This window comes from Brachionichthys hirsutus, chromosome 17 (assembly GCF_040956055.1).
Source record: "Brachionichthys hirsutus isolate HB-005 chromosome 17, CSIRO-AGI_Bhir_v1, whole genome shotgun sequence".
Classification (NCBI taxonomy): Eukaryota; Metazoa; Chordata; class Actinopteri; order Lophiiformes; family Brachionichthyidae; genus Brachionichthys; species Brachionichthys hirsutus.
In genome coordinates this window covers 5,054,935-5,082,284 of record NC_090913.1, presented here as the reverse complement: position 1 = coordinate 5,082,284, position 27,350 = coordinate 5,054,935, and the positions used below count along the sequence as shown (strand labels likewise).

Below are 27,350 nucleotides of genomic sequence, written 5' to 3'. Positions count from 1 at the left end.
TAAATTGAACAACTTTATTTCAGGAACTTTTGTATTTACTGAGCAACTTTTACTTTTTCTATTGAGTTATTTGTTACTTTCATTATTTGTCTGTGTTTTTGACTCAGGATAACTAAAAAAACGATTTCCATGCAACTTCATGGGAGGATTAATTAAGTTTTTGCACCTTTTTTTTTTTTATCATTACAAATGCGTTTTTCATGGAATTATGCGTTGATCTTTATTTTTTTTTTAAGCACACGTGGGAGGTTGGCACCCATGATGTGTGTGCAGATTGCTTTGAATCCAAATTCTAACTGTAATGTAGAACAAACGACCTGATCCAGTTCAAGTTACACCTTTATGTCTTGATGGAGGTTCCATTAATTGTGTTATTCTTCATTTGTGTGTTTACTTATTTAAATCAGCTGCTGCTTAAGGAATTTTCTAACATGTAAACTGCGTCTTTATTGAAGGAGAACCTTTCCACCAGTCACGTCCGGATGCTGCATTTTACGCACACGCCTCATCGCGTGGACGCCACTAGAAGAAGTTGTTGTTGTTGTTGTTGTTGTTGTTGTCAAAAGTTGTTTCAAAGCGTCTCGTTCTTCAAACACACGCACGACGCCCGAGCTGGACCACCCCGCCCGCTGACCCCGCCCGCTGACCCCGCCCGCCGGCGCCGCCCAGCGGCCCCGACCCCACAGACAGCCGGCGCGTCATGTGACAGCAACAGTTTCTGAACCGGAGACAGAGAGACGCGCACGGTTTCGTAACTCGGGGAAGTTTTGCGCTGCCATCGATCAGCGGAGCGGATCCTCGTCTGCGTCACTTTTTCCAGCGAAGTTGCCTCATTGAAGTTTCTGAAGGACAGACGAGAGACGTCCGTGGAACGGGGACAGACTGTCGGTCCGTCTGAGGGGGACAGACTGTTTGGTCCATCGCGCCGGGGACAGACTGTCGGTCCGTCTGGGAGGGACGTTTTTCCAATAAGTGTCCGCAGTAAGTGTCTCCTCGTTAAGTCCCACGCTGCGTGGGAACAGACGTGTCCACGCATTTTATTATTATTGTATTTCCTAATTGATTCTATATTCATAAAAGCTTTAAGTGTTTCTTGAACTTGGTTCAACATTAATGTAATATTATATAGACTATTGTGTATCTGGTTCTTTGTATATAAATATATATTTATATACATTATATATGAGCGTCTTTAATGCCATTTAGTGGCCAGAAGACAAATGATTTTAACCCCATAATGACTTCTAGCCTTCAGAGCCTGTTTGAAATAAGTGCAGGTAAGAGTTAACACGCAGATCTCGTGATATAATGTACATTTAATATTTGTTAATAAGATATTTCATCTGTTACGTGTTTATTCACTTTATTTGAGATTGGCTGGATGTCATCGAGATTAATACAGTTTGTCCAGCAACGTGTCCATTGAGTGATATTTTCTGGTAGTTACATTACATTGAAACATAAACAAACTTAGAATATTGATGGATAATAACAAAAGCCACTTATAATAATTAAAACAACTAGTGTTAAAAGCGTGAATGAATCATTGTGACTCGAACAGGAGTAATGAAACATATTCGGTATATTACAAAGTCCAATGTAGAAATGTTGTATCAACATTAACACTTACGTCTACTGATATGATTAATACATGATCATCAGTGATCAGTTATTTCCCACTTATTCTTGAGTGAATTGATTGATTGTGAATCAATCTGTCATTTGACTCCCAAACTGATCGATCTGTTCCAGCTGTCAAACGAACTGTCCGTCCAGGTTAATTCTGACGCCGCTACGGGACGACCATTAGGGCCACAGCACAGTCCCCCACAGCGCGGCAGCGTTACACACAGGTCACGCACACAGGTCACGCACACAGGTCACACACACACACACACACAAGTGTGGGTGAGACAGATTAACACAAGTCACGCTCGAATGTCCTTGTCTTCTCGCTCCGCTACCTTCAAAGCGCACGTTTCTGTCCGTGTCTGCGTGTCTCTCCGTCCCCGTCTGTCCCCTGCTTCCTGTGCTTTGTCTCAAGGCCGACGCTGGCGTCACACATTCCGCTTGGCACATGAAGCCCTTATCCTGTTTAGAGCTCGGAGGGAGGGGGGGAAAGAAGGGGCTGTGGGGGGTGGACGGATGGAATGAGGGCGAGCTCTCTCTCTCTCTCTCTCTCCCTGCCGCTTTACTTCACGCTCTTCTTTCCCCTTTTGGGAATGTAAAAAAACAACAAAAAGGAGAGAGAGAGAGAGAGACAAGTTGACCTCTCTTTATCTCTTTCTTATTTGTGTCTCATTAAGCTGAGACACACTCACACCCCAGATACCCCGCCCACCTCTATGCCTTTTTCCTGAATCAACATGCTGATGTTATCTAGTGGAACAATATGCGCAAGTGTGTGTACACACACACACACACACACACACAGCCCGCTCAAAGGGCACGTCCTGGGGAGCATTAAGGCTAAACATTAAGCTCCTGGTCGCTGGATCGCTGTGACGGTGTCCGATCCACAGAGCGGCTTCAATGTTAAAAGTGGCGAGTCGTCACACACCTTGACGTGCATGCCAGCACATGCACACGTATACAGTCATGTAAACACACACACACACACACACACCAGTGTGTCCGGTGCTGCTTTTAAACCACCGGGTTAAGCCTGTGTGGCTATTTCTTGCCCCCCTCCCCATGTTTGAGGTTCATTGGAGTTTTGTCATATTTTGGTCATAACCCGCTTTGTCCCCCCCCCCCCCCCCCCATTTCAGTCTCTGCCTTGTTCTTTCCATTTCCATTTGGACATAGTTTGGTCAGAGCAGCTGTTTTCTTCACCCGTTCACTCTTTCTATTCCCTCTTCTCCCATTCTTCAGGAGGGAGGTGTGTGTGTGTGTGTGTGTGTGTTGTGGGGTGTACAGGAAACCGCAGGCCCCCTGCAGCAGCACCCCCCCCCATTTTGCTTCACTCTCCTCCACGTCCTCCTCTCACATCCCCCGGCCCATCATGCAGGGCTTCCGCTTCTCTCCCTTTATTTTTTGGGAACTTTCTCTCCCTTTATTTTGTTTTTGGGGGGGGGGGGGGGGGGGGGGCTTTCTCTCCCTCTCTCCATCTCTCCCTCCCCAGTTATCTGGAAAGCCTCAAGACGTCGCTGCCTTTGACAAGTGTGGCGCTATTTGCACGTACTTGAGTGTATTTCTTTGTACTTGAGCCTTATGCTAACCCCGGTGTGTCTTAAAGTGTGTGTATCTCTGTGCTTCCATGTGTGTGTGTGTGTGTGATGATGGATCCTGTTTCCTCTCCCCTGCTGATGGGCCCCCCTCTGGCTCCCCCCCCCCCCCCCCGAGGTCTGCAGGCCTGAAGCCCCACGGTCTGCTGGAGAGGAGCTGAGAGCTGAGAGGGGGCTCTGAATGTTTATCTATATTTTACACGCTGATCTAAGTGAAGGAATAAGAAGCCAAAAGACGAGAAAGGGAAGCTTAAGCGGGGGCCTTAAAGTGAGAGGAGCCAAAAGTCAAAGCATACGAGGCAATATTAGGGCAGCGAGGGAGGGGGTTGAAATCAAATGGCAAGGAGGAGCAAGGATGTAGATTCAGATGAGTCGGGGGGGGGGAGATCAGAGATGAGCTCATAAAGAGGAGAACTATGAAGGGGGGGGGGGGTTAGCATGAGTCACACTATTTGGGCTATTAGATATAAATAATGAATTAGTAATGAAGTGGGAGTCGAGCTGCGTGACGTCATCGTGATGTCATCGTGATGTCATCGTGATGTCATCGTGATATCATCGCGATGAGGTGACAACAATTTAATACTGTTTGTGATGAGGAAGACGAGCATCCAAAAATATGGCACAAAACAAACACGAGCTGAGACCGTGAAGAGGCAAGAGAAGAAGGAAGCCGAGTGCTTGAAGTGTGTCTGAGCGCCCCCCCCCGTCCCCCCCTCTCTCTCTGTGTGTGTGTGTGTGTGTGCGTGTGTGTGTGTGTGTGTGTGCGTGCATACGCGTGCTTTTGTGGCGTGTTCTTGGACAAAGCTGTTGTCTGGAGGTTTCTGGCCTCTCTGGTGATCTCATCATCTGCAGCCTGTTGCCATTAGAGCGTGTGCACGTGTGTGTGTGTGTGTGTGTGTGTGTGTGTGTGGCGCACGCAAGCCCGTGGGTCCGTGTGCTGAAGCATGTGTGCGTGTCTTTCGTGATTTAGTGTGTGTATTCTGTTGAGCTAGCAGAAACTCGGTTTGTGTGTGTGTGTGTGTTGTGTGGTTGAGTCGGTAGCCAGTGACTGCAAGCAAGCCACAATATTTTCCCCCTTCAGTCATATTGTTTAATGTCTTTCATTGAGAGGGGGTGAAAAGGAGTGTGTGTTGGGGGGGGGGGGGGCTGTGTGGTTCCGATAAATACAGGAGTAAAGAGTGAGCGAGTGATGAAGATCTGGAGTTGTGTGTGTGTGTGTGTGTGTGCAGGAAGTGTTTGCTGAGTGGGTTGATGTTGAGTACACAGTAGCTTTACTGACACAGAAGGACAATATTTGCAGACCACACTTTTGACATCTCCCCCCCCCCACATGTTGTGCCAAAAACCGCAGGCACACACACACTGGCTGCTTCGCCTCACGGTAATTGGCTCATTTAAAGTTCTTCCATCACAATTTCAATTCATCCATTCCAAGACGAATGGATGAATTTTCAGCCAATTCTGAAACATCTGGAATCAAAATCATTTTAGCTGGAGTTTCGTGTCTCAACTCCAGACTGCCGTCCACAGTCACTTGATGTTGCCTCTTCTTGTCTCTCCTGTGGTCTCATGGTCTGTGGGGGGGGGGGGGGTCCTGTGGAAGTCAAAATGCAGCTCATTTAAACGACCTTCCTGACATCGTCCGAGCTTTCTGTGTCATGTATCTTATCTTTTTCTCATTTGTCCGGGGGCCGACACAAAGGGTTAAACTTTGTGATAAAAGACTAGCTACCCACACATACTGCCCGATAACCCCCCCCCCCCCCGTGGTAAACCCGAACCACCTGGCTGCACCTCCACGTCGATCAGCACAAACATCATTAATTAGAGTGCTCTGTTACCATCGGCCAAGTTGCCCAGTGTTGACTTGGCTCACCCGACCTGTCGGATGTGTGTCCCGCCCTCTGCGGTCCGTGATGCTGTTTCTGCGTGCGATTCTTTTGTGCATGTAAATATGCTTCATGGATTAGTTGCGTTTTGTGACGGGACGACATCACGTAACCGATATTCTGGCAACGAGGCTGTTTAAATAACCGCTTCCTGTCGTTGGAACTGGTTTAAAGGCACGTCTGTTAATGCTTATTAATGTGTTTCGCAGGAATTTAACGATGTTGAGTTCCAAATGCAGATTATTTGTGGATTATATTAGCTGCTCGAGGAGGCTATGATTTTGCCGGCACTGTTTGTTTGTCTGTTTGTCTGACTTTTAGCAACGTAACTCAGAAGTTACAGATGGATCATCAGGAAATGTTGGGTGTGGGAACTTCTATCTTACTACAGAATTTAATCCGGCTCGGACCCAGACTGCGGATACGATTGAGATTTTTCTAGAAATGGAGCTACATGTGCGTTTCGGCCTTTTAATATTAGAGATAGAGATTTCTAACAAGCGTCGTCTTCTATCTTAGTCGATTCCACATCGGAGCAGGTCATTAGATTTTAACTGAGGAAACTTTTACATCAATTTTTACGACGAAACAATTAGAATTTGATTACCTCTCTCTGATTACCTCCACAAAGGAGGTTCTCTTTTTGCTGGCCTTCACCAAGACAAAGCTCTGGATCTAGAAATCTCGTAAAGACTGGAATAACGTGGAGAAAACGTTTACCTTTGTTAATGATCTCATCTTTGCTTCAGAACTTTGCTTTGTGCCTCAAATTGAAGATTTCTTTTTTTACATCTTCTTGTCTGACGTCTTGTTTTACGTGAGACATGTGCTAAATACGTCAAAAGGTTTTGGTGGCACAACATGAAACTTTTATGTGTTTTAATGCAGTCCTCCATGTTTTTAAACCCAATCAGTCCTTTCGATATTTTCATTTCCCTGTATCTGCTGGGAAACTACCTGTAAACCGTGCTCAGCCGTTCCTTCTTTCGCTCTTTCTCTGTTTTGATTCGTGATTTATCGGCTTGCGCTTCGCATATTACCTCCTCATACTGTCACCTCTTTGTGGGTGTCTCACAACTACAATAGAACAATTGTGTGACCTCTAGTTGAACCACAATACAATACCAGCCCAGATCAGAAAACACACCCTCCACACACACACACACACACACACCTGTGTATGCAGCACACAGACGGCAGCCTCCACCTGGGTGCAGCCTCTTTGTTCCGTCGGAGCCGGGCAAAGGGCGCGGCTGCAGTCGTCATGTTCACACCCTTCCTGACCCAGCAAGCGAGCATCCTGCTCTCTCATTGGTCTGGGCCTCATCTAGACTGTGTGTGTGTGTGTGTGCTCGGGTGTGGCGACCTATGTTCTTGCCCATTTGTTAATAATTACAAGTTAACTTGTGTCCAGACTGTGGACTTTAATCAGATCTCACACACACACACACACACACACACCACCACCACATTTGTTTCGGCGCAAACAGAGTCTTCCCTGCAGCGGCTGGAAATTCAGATTCAAGTAAAGTGGCAAATTCGGTGGTATCTGTTTCTGCCTGTAGAAAGAAACTGTGATGTGCAGATTCTATCTAGTCTTGGGTATATTAGCAAATCACGCCTGGACCTTTCAAAACGACCAGTTGTAAAGTTGTGTGCAGCACGGAACTGTAGATATGATCAGGTGGCTTGTCACAGAGACAAGATTGATTGTGTAAGAATCCAGAGATCACAAGGAGACGATACTGAAACGTCTGACAGAGATATTCTGTTTGCCTCGTGTCGAGTGGAATTTACTGGAAGTGAGGCGGAGCCAACCGACCGAAACGCTTCAGACACTTTTCAGGCACCCATACTTAACTTTTCATCACGTCTCAAACGTGTGTAAGTGAGCAGAACAGTCATAATGGTGATTTCGTCTTAAATTATTTATTATGTATTCATAAACTATTCATGATATTGAAAATGTAAAAAGAAAATACATTTACCAAATTTAAGGAGCATCTAATTACATTCTTATTTTATTCTTTTTTCATTTCTTCCATATAGAAATAGTGTATCTTACTGCATGTGGCAACTTTAGTAATAATATAAAATAAAAATAAATCTTATTTGTATTAGGACATAATTTATTATTTAAGATTAAAACAAAACGTAAACATGTTTTGGTTTCCAAATTATAAAAAAAAAACTGTCCAATATTTTAAGAAAAGCGTGATTTTGCATTGATTTTGAGTGAAGGATCTCTGTGTGTGTCATCCCCCCCTCCCCGCTTTCACGTTGAACTTCACCAAACATGATAATAAAAAAAAAGAAATAATTCACAAACATTCCAAATGTAATACATCGAATGTGTCTTTGTTTGTAGGAGCTTGGCCTGTGCAGCCATGCTGATGTATGATTACCCTCTGCAGCCAGACATGGAGACGGTAAGTTTATGTGTGTGTGTGTGTGGGGGGGGGGGGGGGGGGGGTCACAGTTCCAACATGGCATCAAAAACATGTTTAGGCATGACAGCAGCTCTCTCTCTCACACAGACACACACACACACACACACACACACACACACACACACACACACGTACGTCTGACTGTTTCCAACATTCCTGCTCTTCCTGGACAAACAGGCTGCTGCACCGAGACGTTTGCATACGAAGCTACAGACACTGCCAGACAGCAGGCTAATGAACAAACACACTCATTCATGCGTACGCTTGTTATTTGCTCCCAAAAACAGCTGTTTCCCCCCCCCCCCCCCTTTTTTTTTCTTGTGTAATCCAGTTTTTTTTGTGTGTGTGTGGCAGAAACGCATTTCCTTGTTATTCAGCATGGGACAGGAAATGTTTAACGCTCCACTCCTTTGTCTCCCTCCGTCGCTTCCTTCTCCTGCATCCTCTCTCGCAGTCTTTATACTCTTCTCTAGTGAAAACCCCGGAGCCGTACGGAGTGATCTTCTCCCATCCAGCCCACCTCTACCACTCCTCACACATGCACACCTTTGCTCAACCCCACACGCCCAGCAACCCCCCAAATACCCAGCTGGAGCCTGTGGACCTGTCGGTGAACAAGCGCCCCTCCTCCAGCTCCTCCTCCTCCTCTCCTCCCTGCTCCTCTGCATCCTCGCCGGCGTCGTCGCGCAGCTCCCCACCGTCCCCTTACAACACAGCAAGCCGAGCCTCCCCCCACATTCCCAGCTGCGGTCCTCACCCTCCCTGGGTCTCCCGCCACCCAATCCCTCACTGGCTTACCCCACTGTGGTGGCTCCTCTGATTGGCTCTGGTTCTGGGGTCATACAGAGTTCAGGGGTTATGGTGTCCCCGGTCATGGTGCCCCTGTCTGTCCTCTACCCGTCACCTATCCACCTGCATCAGCCGATAATGGTGAGCCCGCCTGTCGGCAGTGACAACGACCATCATCGAAGCAGGGAGCACCAGACAGGTGAACTATCTTTGATTCGTTTTGTTGTCAATTCCTATTCTATTTAATTTGATTAAGGCTTTTTTGTTTCTATAAGGAAAACAAACAATAGCCATGAATTTATAAAGACGGGAATGGGAAATAATAACATTTAAAAACAATAGGAATCCACTCCAAACTCGAATCACCTCGTCCCCATTGCAAAATAAAGCAACATTGAATTGAAATCTGTTGAAAACTACAAACAAAGCAGCAAACTGAGATCTTAAACATCTTTGAGGTTGAATAGGAGTTTCTTCTTTTTGTTGTTGTCGGATTTTGTCCGTTTTTAGATTCTTCTACATCCAATATATCACCAATATAGTCCCAATTTGGACCAATGAAGTCGAAAAAAAAATGATGAAAAAAGAAATCCTCATTACAATTATTAGTATTTATAATATTGAGGTTCTGTTTTTGAACTGGAGTTCTTTGAGCTAAATTAACATCAGGACTTTTGAACCATGGCAACTTTCAATTTTACATTTCATTCTGCATACAATTTATTAGCAACATGCTTATTATTAATAACATTGTCACTTTTTTGGTGATATTTCATAACTTCTTAGGTCACTCAACAAAACCTACGGAGCGGCAAGCAGACGCCCACAGCCTGTCCAGACCAATCAAAACAGAGCCACGCCCTGAGTTTACTAATGACTTCCACAACAGCCTTGACATGAAGTCATCAGTCATCAGGATATCGCACGAATACGGGTGAGTGACGCGCGGATGCACTCGTCCGTTTCTCAACGCTGCTTCCCGTTTAGCTGCACCGCTACATGGCGATGCGGTCAGAAGCTGTCTGGACCCGTAGCCACTCCTGTCGTGCTATTTCTGAAAGGCGGCGTCCGAAGACCAAGCCTGGGTTGGATTTAATGGTACTGATGCCAAAAGAGGGCGTGGTGGCGCAGTGGGTTGCGCTGTTGCTTCACAGCGAGAAGAAGGTTCTGGGTTTGATTCCTTTCTGCGCGGAGTTTGAATGTTCTCCCCGGGTCCGCGTGGGTTTTCTCTTGGTTCTCCCGTTTCCTCCCGCCTCCAAAAACATGTCCGTGTGTGTGTGTTTGTGTGTGTGTGTGTGTGGCCCTGGGATGCGCTGGCGACCCATCCTGGGGTGTTATCAAAAGAATGGCCTTCATGAAATGGTCAAGGTCAGGTCTATTGCATGGAAAACATGGGGTTAATAAACTGGATTCATATGGGAACACAAACCAGTGAAAGGTTCTCTCAGACCGTCAGGACAAGACCAGACAAGACTTTAGACAGGAAAGCAAAGCGAGGCGTGTGATGCAACACGTAAACACAATCCGCTTAGTTTAGTTAGTTTAAATTAGTTTGGTTGAGTTTATTGTTTGTTTCAAGCAGAATAAAAAATTTAATAAAGTAAATAATACCTTTTCGTGTACAAGAAACCATATTTTGGCAAAAAAGAACACAATAATAAATACGTCCAAAACAAAACACCAAATGTCATGTACCGGTACACAAGAATAGAAAATAGTTCATTAGTGTATATAGTGCTTGAAAAGGAGGGGGAAGAAGATAATTTATTAAATGCCACCCCCGTTATACAACTAAGATTTCAAATCTATTGGACTTCTAATAATGTAATAAAATTCATCTAAACACAGAGAACATTCAGTAAGAATCTACAATCCAAAGTAAACCAGCGTTCACTATTCATCACACCTCATCGGTTTCTACTCCTTGCTTTACATAGTTGAATATTTTAATGAACTGAAGTATTTTTCTTTCATGGCGGAACTTTTTCACATAAATAATCTCTTTGGGGGGGGGGGGGGGGGGAATGATCAGTGATGATAAATGATCATAAATGATCATTTATGTCTTCTCGAGCCTTTGTTCATTTCTTTGATAAGAAGAGGTTGAAACTGAGAGCAGGAAGCTTCCCGTTTTCAGAGATAACCAGCAAACCAGAACCAGTAGAACCAAACCTGTCGTGAGGAAGCCTCCACCCACTGACGGAACCGTTTCTAGGGTGTGTCGCATTCCGTCCTTTATTCCGTCATTTCTTTTCTTGCTCCTTCCTGTTTCATCTCACAGCCATTTTGAGCTTGCCACCTCCTCCTTCCTTCCCATCGCTGCATTATTTCCCCCCACTCAGCACTTCCTGGACTTATTTAACCCCTCGCTGTCCATTCTCGCGGTTCCGCTCCATCTGTTTTCGTAACAGCACTGCAGAGTAAATAATTGCATGTTTGAGCATCCTGAGGTTTCTTGGGGAAAATGGGAAATAATTGGACCCTTAGGGGGAAAAGGAGGTACCGGAATGTTTATGTATCATCACCTCTGCTGTGCACGTGAACTCACAAGAATGTACAGCTTGTCTTTGCCAAACCCTCTACGAGTGTGAGGCTATTTTATATGATCCTCGCTGTTTGAAGAGTAACATTTGGGTTTTGGGGGAGACGGTTACAGTGTTGTTCGTGTTAGAATAAGGGATGGAGTTAGAATGCATTGTGTCAGGGTGAGGCGCCGGCCCTTTAAAGTCATATCAAAGTGTGTTCTGGTGTCATCGCAAGGGATCCTCTTAACGTTCCTGTACACAGAACTGATCTGTGAAAGATTCAGATTTCAACAGTGGCCACCTGCTGTTAACTGCCACTAACACACCCATGCATACACACTCATGCACGTACACACACACACACACACACACGCACACACATGTTGATGATAGATTGATTCTGCAGAAAAAAAAAGTCTCTTCAATGCATTGAAAGAAAGAGGACTCGTCTGCATCAACGTCGCATTCCAATAAATGGATTTGCTTGAATGGAAGAATGACCGTTACAAACAGAACAGAGTTTATAAGACAAACTAAAGCAGAAATTGTTACTGCATTGTGAGAGTAGTTGTAGCCCTTTTAAACTTGCATGCTGATTTCGACACCATCGAGGGAGGTGGCTTTTCGCTTGAACCCAAGTGCCCTCTCCTTGTCGAAGCAGATGAAAGTCGACTCTGGAATAATAATCCTCGTCTCTGTGTCTCTATTAGGGGGAACAACCCATCCGTTATAGTTCACTCGGGCACACAGCATCCTCACTGTGCCGAGTCTCCTGACACAATGAAAAAGCGACGAATTCACCACTGTGACTTCAACGGCTGCAACAAAGTGTACACGAAGAGCTCCCACCTCAAGGCTCACCGCAGGACACACACCGGTAATGCTCTTAGGTTCACATACAAGCTGTACTTTTCAAATCGTCTTAAATAACAACCCTTTGGAAGCATTCACTTATTACTGATGTGTTTTTTTTTGTCGTTCTCTTTTCTACATGTGAAGGTGAGAAACCCTACAAGTGCATGTGGGAGGGCTGCACATGGAAGTTTGCCCGTTCAGACGAACTGACAAGACACTTCCGCAAGCACACGGGAGTCAAGCCATTCCAGTGCCCCGACTGCGAGCGCAGCTTCTCCCGTTCTGACCACCTGGCTTTGCACAAGAAACGCCACCTCCTGGTGTAAAACCCTCAACCAGGAAACGTCAGAAAAAGCTTTCCACATTGGACTGGACCACTTTGACTTGAGGGTGGGCTGACGTTACACATTGAACTCTGAGTAGTAGGAGGGGGGGAAATAAATGTTCCTCAGGGTGCGAGCTCGTATCCTATCGCCTTATTTTCCTTACAATAAGATGGTGTCAGTCTGCTAATCATGCAGCGATCACGTTCCCTTTATTATTTTCTTGCAGATTCACCGTGAGCTCTTTTTTTGATATTACAATGGAAACAAGGTTGTTGCACCAGACCACCGATCAGTTGTGGAAAAGTTCAGACACCTTATAAAAAGAGGCTGCAAAGCATCTCAGCTGGTCTGAGAGCAGCGCCCTCTTGTGGCTGCAAAAATCAGCGGCTCATTTTAGGCACAGACCCTGGTTAATATATGCTAAAGGTTCTTTCACGCAAACCTTCTCTCTCGTTTCTCTGCATCTATTCAAGTAAAGCTGAAACATACGGGCGCTCGCTATGTGCTAGCGAGGACAACATAATGTGAAACTTTCCAGGACATAATCATATCACATCTATTGGTATTGCACTTACTGCATCATGCTAACTCCTCCCTCCTTCACAGGCCACGCCTTCCTCTGCAGCTTACATCATGAAGTGGCTTAAACAGCACAGCTCACAGTTCACTCAGCTAATGCTCACTTATCTATTGTGTGTGTGTGTGTGTGTATAAATGCGCACAGCGTGCGCAGCAGAATGCATGCAGTTAATAAAAGCAGCTCCGTATCGATGAGGCGTGCTTTTGGTATTTTGGGTTGACAAAAGGGGGGAATCTAGGTCTTAATAATTGTCAGAGTGAAGTGTTTTTATGTTTATTATTCAGAAATGTGAAAGTTGCTGGACAGGGGCATTATTGCGTTTGTGAGGAAAAGACACCACTCAGTTGGTTTAAGGGTAAAAGCAATGAAATATATTATGTCTTATCTGTAGTTTAAGTATCTATATGAACTATTTTCTGGATTGTGGTGTGACACAATGGTAGCCTTTTATATGGACATTTTTATATTGTTAAAACACAAAGTGCAAAGCAGGGAAATTTGCTCTTTATTATTATTATTATTATTATTATTTTATTTTTCATGTTCAGGAGCAGATAAGATTTATTCCAGCCTTTAAAACGAGACACGCAGGTTGAAAGAAAATGCAACGTAACTTTTTCATTTAAACAAGCCAGCAATCATATACTGTGTGCGCGTGCAGGGTGTGTGTGTGTCTCTATTGATATATATATATATATATATACACCTCTATGTGTAACCTTGTTTTGTTCACATGTACACGCACACACAAACATCGAATGTAGCATCTCAACTGCATTTGCCTCTGAATATTCTTTTCTTGTAAATGTTTTCGTATCTCTGCAAATATATATATATATTTGTGTGTGTGTGTGTGTGAGAGAGAGAGAGAGAGAGTGTGTATAATTGAATATTAGACTGAAAGAGCAATGAATGGTTTTCATTAATCACGATTTCGATAACGCTATAATAATGGATAGCATACGTTTGTATAATGTGTCTATAATAAATCTTATCTGTTTTTAAACTAAATCTTGGCAATTCAAAGGGAACATGTTAAACTGTGAACATATAAAACAGGTCTATCTGCAGTTTTTCATTTATTTTAAAACGTAATATTCATACCACTTAATAAACTTATTCATAACATTTGGAAACTTCGTGTTTTATGTTTGTTTGTGGTGAAACAGTCGCTGAATTTGTTATTAGATCAGGTGACTGACAGAAGTTTAATTCACTACCAATGCAGAGGTCAGTCTTTCAAATCGGACTCGGAACTCTTGGAGTTGGAGAATTTGTATTTTTACTTAAGCATTCTGACTTCCAAATTCATGTCCCAACTGCTTTACGCAGTTGTAAAACATTCCAAAAGTATGTGGCAAAAAAAAAAGTATTAACAGATTTTAACAACACTTTAAGCAGGTTTATTGCAACTCGCCAACTTGAGCCTGCCTTTTGGCCGACGAGTCAGTGTTGTTTTTGGGACAAAGCCGAGTAGACTCACAAAAGAAACCCCGGAAACAGAATGAATGACATAAAAAAAAAAACAAGGACGTGTTGAGGATTTGGAGGAGATAAAACAATTAATCAGAAAATACAAAAGGACATATTTAAAATAATAGACAATGTGCACAAGCTACATGTAAAGCCAAAATCAATCCAAGCAGGTAAGTCCAGTGTTAATAGACCAGGGGTCAGCAGCCTAAGACATGCTGTGGGTCAAGTTGGGTTCCCTGTCACACCTGTCTTTTCCTGCAGGGCTGCAGGGAAAGACAACCAAAAATCAGAACCAGAACCAGAATCAGAAGTAGTTTATTGTCAATGAGGGTTCACAGACATCATTTTTCTCGGTGAAGTTGTGCTCCATGTAACAGTAATGACTGAGATACAAAAAACATATAAGTACAAAACACATCACAAAACAGCTGCTAATATACATAGATGTATATTAGCAGCAGTAAAATTAGCGTAATCACGCAGTACAAATAGAACAGTGCAAGTTATCGGTTATGAAACAACTGCGAGCTGCTGAGAAAATGTGTGACAGATGCAGCATTTTACAAAAACAAATGTCTGCACACAGCTCTCACGGGCCACAATAAACGATGTGGCGGGCCACATTTGGCCCCCGGGCCTCGAGTTTGACACATAGGATTTAAGGGATACTTTGAGAGTACATCGGATTTCATATGCTTTAATTAAAGGGTATTTTTCCACAAATGCGTAAAGACGTCTTTTTTTACTTCATCATTTCTGCTCCTCTAACGTTTTGACGCGCCGGGTTGAATAACCTCAGGGATCCGCAGACGACCTCGGGTTCGGACGCAGGGAACTTTCTTGCCTTGTTTGTTACTCTTTGGTGAAGTCACTTCCCCCGGCTTGCCGACGTGGCGGTGAGGAAGAGGAGCGGCCCAGCGGACACGCAACGGGTGAGCGGCGCTTGTCCACTTTCACAAAAACCAAAATATTTTGGACTTCATATCTTTGCAGTGAAACAGTTTAATCGTTTCCTGCAGCGTTGAGAGTCCGTCTGACACAAGATGAAGCGGACCGTCTTTCAAACACAACACGAGTCTTTGTTGTTGTGTCTGACGTGACGCGCTTTGTTTGTCAGGCTGCAAGGATCTACTCAAATAGCGTTACAATAAGCAGGAAGGACTAGAAAGGGTTGTTGTTGTTTTTTATTCAACCGCTTTGATGAATTATGAATGAATTAGATCAACTTGATCCTGTTGATTCTTCGTGATGACAGGGAATGATTTGGATGCAGTGGCAGCAAGTGATCACAAGGGGGTGCTGTTTAGCCATAAAGTGATATCCAACGAATTGGGGCGGAGTTTTCTCAGGACCTATTTCTAATTTCGTAACTTATTTTTGCTACAAAATCTCTTTGCCTTATTTGTTTGTCATCATCGAAGTGTGAAAAGATAGGTTGATGGTTGAATTATATGGGACGTTTATATATATATATATATATATATATATATATATATATATATATTCATAATATTTCTGTGACTCGTATAATGTGAAAATATCAAATAAAATAATATAAAATGAACAATTTGGAAAAGTGGAGTGGATATCGATGAAAACAAATACCTAAATACATCGCTTTGAAATTTCATGGAATGAACAACTGATCACATAAAAAAAACTGGAAGTTTAATTAATTTAAATAATAATAATAACAAAGCTATTACAAGTTTAATATAAGCTCTTGTACAATCGAAGCAATCATACAAGACAACATACACGTTTCCAAAATGGAAAAACATCTATACATAAATGTACTGTAATTTTTAATGTATATTGCTTATACTATGTTATTTGGTTATGCTATATGTAAGCACTGTTTTGGTTTCAAAGTTTGAAACTTTGCAAAGTTTTGTAAAGAAGCACTGATTTAGTACAAAACTCACTAAAATCAGTGCTGACTTTCAGATCATGATGGACCAGATGGTCCTCTCTGAGACGGACCCTTCTGATGACATCACCTTTCCACCCCCTTCAGCCACGTACACTAATCCTGGCTCCATTCAGGACAGCCCAGCAGTCCAGGCATCGCCATCCCTGCAGCCTCCTTTGATTCCAGAAAGTTCTGTCCTCGCACCGCCCAAGGAGGCAACCAGCGACGACGGCAGCGCTCCGTGTTTAGGGAGTCCGTGTGACCAACCTCAGCGTCCTGCTGAGGGTCATGTGATCCAATGTGACCAACCAGTGAGCCTTGAGCCTAAGCTTGTAGAGGAGGATGTGCAGGTTCGTAGTGATGACCTTCGCTTTATATACATTGCATGAGAGACACCCTTAAAATATTTTGTGTGCGTATCAATCAGAATCGGAATCAAGCAGGACATTGTGCATTTGAAACAACCTTGTGATTGGTCTCTGGAGGAAGAACGCATGATTATGAGACAACATGCAACATCTGTCACGTACATCCGTTACATTTCTGTGCTGCTTTTCCTCATTTGTGATTTGTCGAGATATTTATTTACACAAGGTATTTGCAGCAACTTCATCAGCGTGTCCTTTATCGCCTTTTCACCCGAGTTTGACTGACCCGATTTGGTCATTAATTGACAAATGAATAATTGATGTACAAGTTTAAATGATCAGCAAATAATGTTATTTTAATAATTTATTAATTATTTAAAAAATATTCTCGGGCAAAATCTTGATAGAATCTAGTCGTTGTCAGTGATTATTGTTTTTAAACACATAACTTTGTTAGTTTTTTTTGTCTTAGAAATCACATTCTGATGTGACAGTAGACTTCAGTCGCTTTTAGGTTTATGACTTTTGAACAAAATCTATTTTCCAACTTTAGTTGCACCAAAGGGGGCAAATTGATAACGAAAATAATTTAGGTCACTTTGTTAGGTAGTTCTAAAAATAATGCAGACAACATTTATATTGTAATTAATACTATTTGTTTATATTTGTACCCAATAAGTAGCCGCTTCAATATTCTGCGTCTGGCATTAGCGGTAGCCGTAAATTGGGGAATTTACTTTACTTTACTTCACAAGGCACATCCTTAAAATGTCTTAAATGAATATAAGTAAATTACTAGTGTGTGTGTGTGTGTGTGTGTGTGCAGATGTCATGTCAAGAGAAGGAAAAATCCTGGGAAGGTTGGAGTTCATGGGGAAAGTCTCTTCTGAGCAATGCCACATCGACAGTTGGTAAGTCTTCTATCGCCATTTACCTTCACCAGCTCACATTTGACATGTCCATGTCCATGTCCATGTCCATGTCCATGTCCTCTCTCAAGTATTTGTCTGCCTTCGTATGTGCCGGCGCAGGAGAGGCTCTGCATCTTCACAGGACTTCGGTGGGAGAGGAGGCACAAGACGCAGAGGAAGGAGCAGAGCGGAGGAGAGAAGAAGGGGGCAATAATGGAGAGACAGGGGAGTCCCCTGCGAGTCCTGCAGCTTTCAGCAGAGGCGTCTTCTCTACCATCACAAACGCTGTGCAGAACACGGTAAGGTTTACCTCAAATCATCTAGAGTAGTTACGTTGTTTGTTAAACTGATTGGACCGTAAATCAGATCATTATAAACCATAGCGTAAACATACAATATGAGACATCAACATTTTGTAACGTTACCTTTGACGACATAAACCAGTTCGGACATTAAATTCTTCAGACATATGATTCTTCCACAAAGCACCCATCGTATGTCATTGTTTGACTTGTAATCAGTTTTGGCAAATATTCATTTTAAGATCTTAAAATTGATTTACCATGAATTCTTCTTCTTCTTTTTTTTTTGTAAATCTTGTAAATTGCCTTATTTATTTATGTTTTATGTCTGCACAGTTGTCAATTTCAATCACTTTCTCTCTCTCTCTCTCTCTCTCTCTCTCTCAAAGGGTAAATCGGTGATCAGTGGCGGTTTGGACGCCTTGGAGTTCATTGGAAAGAAGACCATGACTGTTCTAGCAGAGAGCGACCCGGGTTTCAAAAAGACCAAGACCCTGATGCAGAAGACGGCGTCACTGAGCCAGGCATGCACAGACGCACCAAAAACCAACACGTCTTCATGGCTCAATTCATATTAATGCATGTTTTAATGGGTGTCTTTATAGATGTTGAAGGAAGCCAAAGAAAAAGAGCGAGCGCGTCTAGGCAACCAGCCAATCAGGGCACCCACAGCTCACTATGGCGTACTGTTTGATGATCACCAGGGTCTGGCACACCTCGAGGCTCTGGAGATCCTGTCCAATGAGAGCGAGCTGAAGGTGAGTAGCAAAGGTCACATTTTATTGGGAAAGTCTTTTTTTTTAGAGTGGTTGTATAATTGTTTTACAATTATATATGTAATTACGTAATTTATAATAAAATTGTAAATGACTTTATCTGGGTTTTTTTTTTAGGTACAAGCTGCCCTCTCCTCCCTGGAGGAAGAGGAGCTGGAGCAATTGAAGAAGGAGCTGATTTACATCAAAGATATCTTTTTAAAGCGTGAGGAAGAGGAAGCTGAAACAGAAGGAGGAGGAAAGGCAAATGATAACGGTGATTTAGGTTCTGGATTACACTGTTCCATCACAGAACCGATATTGCACCTTGGTTGACTGAGATTTCGTCTTCACTTTAATCTTGTGTATTTTCACCAGCTGTGGAAAACAAGGAGTTTGGGAATGTTCTCACTGAGCTGTTGTTTGAGCTGCATGTTGCTGCCACCCCAGACAAGCTGAACAAGGTGAGCCACAGTCGCAAGATGGAGTCCCAGCTGTCTGTCTGTCTGTCTGTCTGTCCCTTCCATCAGGAGGATATAACACACATTAGCATATAATCGTGTGCACGCATCTGATTAGCATAGATTAGCTGGCAATTTCTCGCCATCGAGAACTGGTGTGTGTGTGTGTGTGTGTGTGTGTGTGTGTGTGGTAATTGTGCATTGCCAGGCTCGAGTGAAGGCCCAAGACTGGGTGAACAAGGCGGAGCAGTCTGCTACGACGGCTGACACGGAAATGCACGAGACGCCTGCGAGACAGGCCTCACCTCCGGAGAAGGGAAACGATGGAGAGACGGAGAACGGAGGAGAGAAGAAGGAAGGAGAGGAGGACGAGAAGGAGAACGACCTCCGATCTGTACAGGTGAGGTCACCTTAGTTATGTAATGGGACTTTCCTGGCGTGTTGAGTTGGGAAGCGGAGAGTCCACCTCATTCCCAGGCCAGACGGAATCAGGAGTGTGTGTCGGTGGCTGGAGAGGAGCCAGTCTACCCTCAGAGCACTGCCGAGGTGCCCTTGAGCAAGGCACCGCCCCGCTAGGGGCCCCTATGCATATATGCATGTGTGTGGTTGTTGTACCAGGGTGTAATTGTAATCGTGTTGTGTGCTTGCAGTGTAACATTTGTATTACAATAATAAAAGCTTTTCTTGTCTTTCTTTTTATTTGTATCTCTCTCTCTCTCTCTCTCTCTCTCTCTTCAGAGTGTCTTCATGTCGTCAATCGGCAGTCTGGCTGAGGTGACGTCTCGCAGTATTGAGCAGCTCCACAAAGTGGCAGAGCTCATCCTCCACGGCCAGGAGTTGGAGAAGCCAGCCAGGGACCAGGCACACATCCTCTCTAGGTGTGTGTGTGCGTGTGTGCATGCGTGCGTGCGTGAAAAGAGAGAAAGCTAAGATCTGCATTTTCTTTCCCCCAGGTTGACACATGCCATGTGTAAAGAGGTGAATTGTTTGACCAAGACGTTCTCTGACACGCTGCTTCTTGTTGGGGTAGGTGAGCGGGATTATGTGTGAGGGGTCTCAGTGGGGGACAATGAGACTGATGTTGTTAATTTACCGGTAATCCAAAACCAACAATACGTGAACGCATCTCTCCACGCTAACAACAGATGTAAAATGTCTCACAGATTTGTTTCTGATTACGATAAAAACACAATGGCCTTTCATTATTCTTTATTTTAAGTAAATCTCACTCAATCAGAAATAAATCATGCATTTGTTTGGGACTATTTTCCATTCACAGATTAATTCACGTGGCCTGCGGTAGTGAATATGAAAACAGTTTTTATGGAGTTGTAGTTTTTAGTGGGTCTTCCCGATGATCTCGTTGTTTTTCATAGCAAGTGGCAAGATTTGATCTCATCTCTGCTTCCCGCTTGGTTGTCCCTCAGGGCCAGAGGAAAGCAGAGGAAATAAATCCACTGGTAGATAGTGTGCTGCTAGAGGTGAGACACACTCATGTTACCCACGATGCTCTCCGTGACAACCAAGGACTGCGCCAACAATCACTGCGATTGTTGAAATAATTAATGATGTTATATGTTATACAATTTTAAATCTTGTTGCCCATAATGATGAAGACGATGATTATGTTTTTTGGGTCTCCTGTCTGCAGGGCTCCAACAGTACCAACTACATCCAAAATGCATTTCAGCTGCTGCTGCCTGTCCTGCAGATATCCCACATTCTGTGCCAGCACAGTCAGTCCACAAGAGAAACAGCAGCACAGACATAGCACTAAGACACACACACACACACACACACACACAGTGTGTGGAGTGGAAGCCGAAGCAATGGGCATAGTATTATTTCATAATTTTGACCTCCACCAAGGAGGCTTTGTTTTTGCTGGCGTTTGTCTCTGTCTGACTTTTAGCAACATAACTCAAAAAAAAGTCTGGATTACATTTTCAGAAAATGTTGGGGATGTTACCAGAAACAGATTTAGGTGAAGATTCAGGAAAAAGATCCTTGATTCTGGATCACTTTGAAACTTTTAATAACATTGCAGTCAATGGAAAATGTGTTCCAAAATGTCTCGGTTGATTATTGATTGATGTTTATATAATTTGAGAAAAAAAATACACATCAACTCCAATTTTACTTTTCATGGTTGGTGTATAAATATACCAAGAATAATTTATCGGTGTTACAGATCTAAAGATTGTCTGTATTAAAACAAACAAACATGTTGTGTTGGATTTTTTTTTTACCGCATTATCCTAAACTACAAATATGTGATTATGATTTGACTAACAAAGTTTTCAGAGTGAGCGTTACCCATTTGTGTGATTAAAGGTCATCCAGTCTGTTTGATGCTGACCTAGAAAAGATGTGAGCGTGAGATAAACCCCTGCTAAAGTGTCTTTCTCACTCACGCACACTGCCTACTCGCCTATTTGCCTTAACATATCTATTATTGTACAGAAAGGTTTCGAGAATATTATTAATGTTATTCCAGATTAAGTCCATAAATCTCATAAATAAGTGTCATTGTAATAGGGAGATGTTTAGATGCACCAAATCCTTTTATCTGTATGATGTTCAGAGTTCAGCTGTGATTTACAGTCAATCGCTGTTTCTCCCATCATCTCAGAAGACTGAAGCAAAAAACATGAAATTACTGATTACTGTATTGAAGCGACTGTTCTTTTGTTTGTTTGTTGAGCTTTTGATGATATTTTAACAGAGTAACACAAGTCTGTTTCGGTGACTTTGTTTAACCTGGTTTGACAGAAAAATGCCCAAATCAGTGATTGTATTTTTATTTTTTTTGCTTATTTAGTTTCTTTTTATTATTATTATATAAAGCAACACTACACTACATTTTGCCCTCAAGTTCTGATCATTGTACTTAAAATTATGAAACATGTAATTCACATACACATTTTATGTAGACTGAAGATGACATTTTGGAAATTTTGAACACATAATGTTACCCAGAAGTATATTTCTAATCTCAATTTTCCAATTCAGTAACACTCCCACAGGGCTACAATTATAGTTGTGTCTCACATCCACAGGTAAATATTTCCAGTACACAGTTGCATTCTGTCTTGCAGTATTGTAGCGTGCTGTATCATCCAGCTTTACGTCTGTGTTTTGTCTTTCGGAGAGACATTCGCACATGCAAGATCTCCTTTTAACAAAATGTTCAAAGAGTGTTTGAGGATAAAATGTTGAAAATACATACATAATATTCAACCATGTATTGTGTCTGACTTGTTTTTATTTTCATCTTAAAGACAGCTGGTATTTAAAACAGTCTTTTTTTTTCTATTTTTCTCGACTGTACTTTCCATTAAGTCAACATCTGTCTGGTTTAACATCTGTCCTTGGACTGGAACTCTGGGAAGGAGGGCTCATGTGATGGCAGCGATGATGCAGATTTGCTAAATAGAGAAAAGATGAAACATATACCGGTACTGTAATTAGCAGAAAGGGGTTACATGAAAGTGAAAAATAGAAAACAGGGCAGAGTGATGTTAACTCAAAGTAGGAGATATATAGGTCACCGTGCTAAGAATCTTAAAACATTAGATATAAAAACATATTTTCTGTAATATCAATAGAAAATACAATCAGAAAATACATGATGATGTATTTTTTAATAGGCTGAGCAGCATGAATAACAGCTGATATTTTCTCCACGTTACCCTATTCGGCCTATTGTAATATCAATCTGATTATTTTCAAATATTTTGCAATTTTATTCATTAGAATTTCAAATGCATGGAACTGAGTATTTATTTTCTATGGTGGAGATACTTTTAATTAAGTAAACAATCGAGTATTTAAGTACAATTTTGAGTCATTTGTACTGCACATGATTTATTTGTATTATTCTGTTCTTCTACATTGCAGAAGGAAATGTTGTACATTTAACTCAGTTGTTTCTCTCTTGTGCCGGTCCGAAGCCCGGATAAAGGCAGAGGGTTGTAAACAAATTGAAGCACAAAAATACAAGCTAAAAGTAGCTTCTTTCAGTTAGTAAAACTATTGTATGATTGTGGTTTTGAGTCATACCTTGATTGTCAACTTCCTGAATGGGCGACAGCTCTGTCCATAAAAACAAAAAGAATGTTATAGAAATGCAGATCAGATCAATTTCATTGAATGCATTTATGAACTGACCTGAGCTGGGCCTGCTGCAATGGATAACCAGCCCTATCGGACAAGCATATAGAATTTAAAGTTATTTATCTAGAAATATGTTGAAATAAGGAAGCAGACATTTTGTAAGCACATGGTATTTTCCTTCCTTACCTTCCGGAATATTTTTTGTGTGCTTCTCACCATCTAGTTTAATAGTCATTGGAAACATATAAAAATATCACTCATACAATATAAAGTATGCACGATCAATAAGTACTGCTGGCATCTGATAAATAAAATATACTTTAGTCAATATCTAGAGAAATTCTGAGGGGCGACAGACTCACTGAGGCAGCTATAACTGAGGACCTTGTTATTGATCTAATTGCCGTATACTTTGTACGCCTATAATTTTAAATACTGTGAAGCCTGCTATGTCTTTATATTATGGTTTGCCGATGGGCATAAATCTATATTATTGTGAGTTTGCTACCAGTATATCCATGTTGCTTCTTAATTTCAGCATTTCATTGTTCAAACATAGTTTTTGAATGCTGTGTAAACAGACCGAACACTGTAATTTTTACTAACCTACTATCTGATGTAGAGCACATTTTTTTGTATTCTGAAAACCAAAAAATACAATCAGAAAAGACAAATTTAAAATTACCGTCCAAATGCTGAGAGGAGTCAGAACCAAGAGGGTGCACGCTGGGCTTTTCTGACAAAAGAAAAGGCATTTCCAGGTCAACATTATAAGATCAAACCAACACATTTGATATGTGGACGTGTTGAGAGCCTTACTGTCTCGTCCCCAGTAGATTTTTAGTAGCACAGTTGTGACTATAGTCAACAGCAGCAACCCCAGCAGAACCAGCCAGAGCACCCTGAACACACAGCGCCACTCATCTGGGGGTATCAGAGATTAGAGAGTGGACTTTTTAATTCTATAAAATGTCATTTCTTAAAATGATTTGTTTTACCAGGAGGCATTATTAAAAGTATTACAAAAAAATATATAGATTCATAATAATGTAATATGAATGAAAGAGAATTGGACATTTCTTTGTATAATCATCTCGTTTGAGTTCTGACCTTCATGTAAAACCGCAACAATCACACAGTGAACAAAGAAGTTCTCCTCTCCCATCCAGGCACCAACCTTTTGGCATCCACTTCCACGGCAGCTTTTCCTTTACTGTTGCTGAAAAAGCTGTTTGATTGTCAATCCAAAGGAGACAGCGGCTTTGACCGACTGACTCTGAGGTGAGTAAAGCAGGGGGACAGCAGAAAAAAGCCTCACTCTGGGAGTCACTGTCCATCGTCTCCTCTTCTTCCTTCACGTCCGCCACCTCAGGGGGATAAAGGCGAATGCATTTCTGGTCTTTGAGCCCATGCAAGGTGAGATTCAGGGCTTCTGCGTCTCTGAGTTGAAGTTCAACTGACACCTTCAAATATTTATTTAAATCTATGGAGAGATTAGATTAGATTGCATGAGATGAGACGAGATGGATGATAAACCCATGAATACGTGACATATGTGGTATTTAATAATACTAAATTATTATTTATGTGTCTGAATCCTGAAATTACAACTGAGATACCTGACGATGACGTGTTTCTAAGTGATTCTGCTGTCTCCACGTCTGTCTCACACACGAACCAGCTCTTTTCTGCCTTTCCGCTCTCTCTGCTGGAGACTGATAAAGGGTCTGTCACGTTTCCGTTGCTTGTTTGCGTGCAGACGTGCTCCCACGTTCCATGTTCTGGTTGCAGTGAGGGGTCACACACATCCCTTCTCCTAATTTCAGCAACCCCTTTATTCCCCTTTTTGTCCGTCTTTACCCGGCTCGCACGCTCACAGATTTGGTAAGGCACGCAGACAAGGTGAACTTTTGATGCTGAAAGAAGAGAGAGAGAGAGAGAGAGAGAGTAGAAAACAGTGCAATTGCCTAAATTCACAAATCAGAGCAAGATGTTTTTAATGGAAACTTCAGCCTCCAGTTTATATCTGACAAAGACGGACATATTCTCAAAAGGCGGCACAGTTCCAATTCATTATCAAAGAAACAGTCAGTCATTGGTGCAAGAAGCGATGACTTTTAGCTCAGAGGGACGGAAGGAGTTACGGGGAGTTCACAATAAGGAGAAGAACCAGCAACAGAACATTCTGTTCAGACGACCCACCTCTGTGTAATGTGAAGAAATCTGGGAGGCAGACGATGAAAGCAAGGATCACAAGGATGAGAAGTTTAGCCAGCGTTGTCCTCGTCATGGTCTCACGCACAGACGAGTGAGCACATGCTTCTTTAGGCTGCCACAGCCAGAGCTTGCTTCTTGTGATATCCGTTTCCCCTTTTTGTTGTTGTTGTTGTTGTTGTTGTTGTTGTTGCTGTTGAAAAAAATGTTAATTCATCATCCATCAGCAGCCTTTGGTAGAGGAAACAACACCCTGACAATATTTCAATATTTCCTGTAAGGGCAAGAGAAGTGCCACATTCACAACGCAAAGCAACTTAACTTCCTGCTTCCTGTCATTTCTGTGAGACACGGCGGGTTGCAGGAACAAAAAGAGCTTTCCGTCATGAGAGAGTAAGTAGAAAGTACAAGCAAGTTGCTTAGAACAAATGGAGGCAACAAAAGAATTAACTTTCTGCCCTTTTATGTACATTTGAAACGGCTTGATTTAGTATGACAAGATGTTTTGTTTGTTTGATTTGTATACACCAATTGTTTATTAAATTATTGTGTTTACGACAGCAGCGTGTTTATGTAGGTGTGTAGCGTTTTCTATAGCAAGATACCAACTCTTAAATTTGATTTTCATTGTTGTAGCATATATGCACTGTGCATTTACAATATACAGTATGGGTACATGTAGTAGTAGTAGTAGTAGTAGTAGTACACAGTTTTAAATTCCAAAAAACAATTTCAAAGTTGTAATTTCAATATAAAAATAGAACAGAAAAAAATATTTAAAATTAATAAATAAATAAAAAACCCACAAAATTTAGAGCGGCCCTCCTGCTCTCTCTCTCTCTCTCTCTCTCTTAACCGTTCAAGACACCACCCACTATAAGTCTTGGGTTCTGAATACACTTGTGCATAGAAGGTGGCTTTTCTTCCAAATACAGAAAGTAACTGAATATTATGAGCATTAACCGTACATCATTTCAGGAACAATAGCAGATTGCATCATCATCTCAGAGAAAAGTCACTCTAGGGATACTGTGTGTGTGATATTTATGAGCTCTGGGACTGGAGAATGTGAGTTTAAAGATCAAAAGCAAGAGCCTGATGAGATTAGGGATTTGGGTAAAAGAGGATATTTAACAGGCGCGGGTTATGGCTGGATTGATCCTACCATTTATGTCAATGCAGCACTGTCTGGTCGTAATCTCTGCTCTAAACGCTTTGCACAATGATAAACACAGGCTCAATCCTTTTTCTACTTTACCGACAGGAGATCTTGTTTGCAGGTTTGTTTTGATTTTTTAATGAGGCTCATGTTTTTGTTTAAGCTATCGTCGACTAATTGGATCTTGTGGCCTCTATGTTAAAAGTGTGAGTTGATTTTTCGACACAGTTTGTGAAATCATGGCCATAGCCTCATTTATTTTTGAAAGATTTGACAGAGGAATATTGGACAGAAACGTGACTTCAGATGAGTGATTTATGTAGTTATTTTTGTGTGTTATGATTGCATTGCTATTTACAATATATTTGCACTGCTCAAAATTGGCCAAACAGCATTCTTTTACTCCTTAAAAATATATTCTTTGTGTCGAAGCTCCACTGAAATGATGAGCTGTACTAATCAGAAAACACACATGGAAGAGATGGTGGGGAAATGGGGTTATGAGTTGTGAGCATGTTTTTTTCCATCGAAAACAGAGCAGCAGGAGGAGGAGGAGGGGGAGGAGATTTATTGCTGTGTCATCAGCAGTAAGGCATCATCTCGCTCCACGGGGACGAAGCCACAATGTGAACGCTGGCTTTTTATGGAGAAATAACAATCTTTCACAAAGAGATTATCATTATGGGCAAACGTTTAAAGTTAATGAAGGTTTCGAGACGTGCTCCTCAAAGCTCTGGAGCTTCTGTCTCTAATCAGTACTTTCTAGTAGTGTGTGATCTGAATACAGTTTGTCTTCAAATGTCTCGTTCCTTCCTTCCACACTGTTTTAGTCATCAAACGCATACGTCATGGCGTCTTCGGTTATCATGGGTTTTAGTCCAAGCCTAGACTTTCTTCAGTTTCAATGCGCTTGGTGAGGCAAACGAGAGGACACACCAAAGTGGGCTAAAGTGGGAGGAATTTACAGGGAGGTCATTAATCCACACATCGTGCTGCGCCTCTTTATGTTCTTTGCAGTTTCACCTTTCTTCT

The 27,350-nt window shown here is 42.1% G+C and overlaps 2 protein-coding genes across 2 annotated transcripts; both read left to right on the top strand.

Moving 5' to 3' along the window:
* The first annotated feature begins 850 nt into the window (after positions 1-850).
* On the top strand, positions 851-13,775 carry klf3 (Kruppel like factor 3 (basic)). The gene is given in 7 exon segments (XM_068750771.1): positions 851-981; positions 7,488-7,548; positions 8,024-8,294; positions 8,297-8,557; positions 9,145-9,292; positions 11,594-11,760; positions 11,883-13,775. Coding segments are annotated over 6 exon segments (1,071 nt in total). The 5' UTR covers positions 851-981; positions 7,488-7,506; the 3' UTR covers positions 12,065-13,775.
* A 2,298-nt stretch (positions 13,776-16,073) lies between these two features.
* On the top strand, positions 16,074-20,600 carry fam114a1 (family with sequence similarity 114 member A1). The gene is made up of 12 exons (XM_068750996.1): positions 16,074-16,382; positions 17,227-17,338; positions 17,426-17,610; positions 18,003-18,137; positions 18,219-18,371; positions 18,507-18,645; positions 18,747-18,832; positions 19,038-19,229; positions 19,568-19,707; positions 19,783-19,855; positions 20,257-20,310; positions 20,481-20,600. The coding sequence occupies exons 1-12, from the start codon at positions 16,074-16,076 to the stop codon at positions 20,598-20,600; spliced, it is 1,698 nt and encodes a 565-aa protein (XP_068607097.1).
* The last annotated feature ends 6,750 nt before the right edge of the window (positions 20,601-27,350 follow it).

Excerpts from the sequence above, each read along its gene's own strand:
- fam114a1 (XM_068750996.1), top strand. The coding sequence starts at position 16,074 with ATGGACCAGATGGTCCTCTCTGAGACGGACCCTTCTGATGACATCACC. Across the intron at positions 18,833-19,037 it reads CCCCAGACAAGCTGAACAAG|GCTCGAGTGAAGGCCCAAGA; the intron begins GTGAGCCACAGT and ends GTGCATTGCCAG. Across the intron at positions 19,856-20,256 it reads ACACGCTGCTTCTTGTTGGG|GGCCAGAGGAAAGCAGAGGA; the intron begins GTAGGTGAGCGG and ends GTTGTCCCTCAG.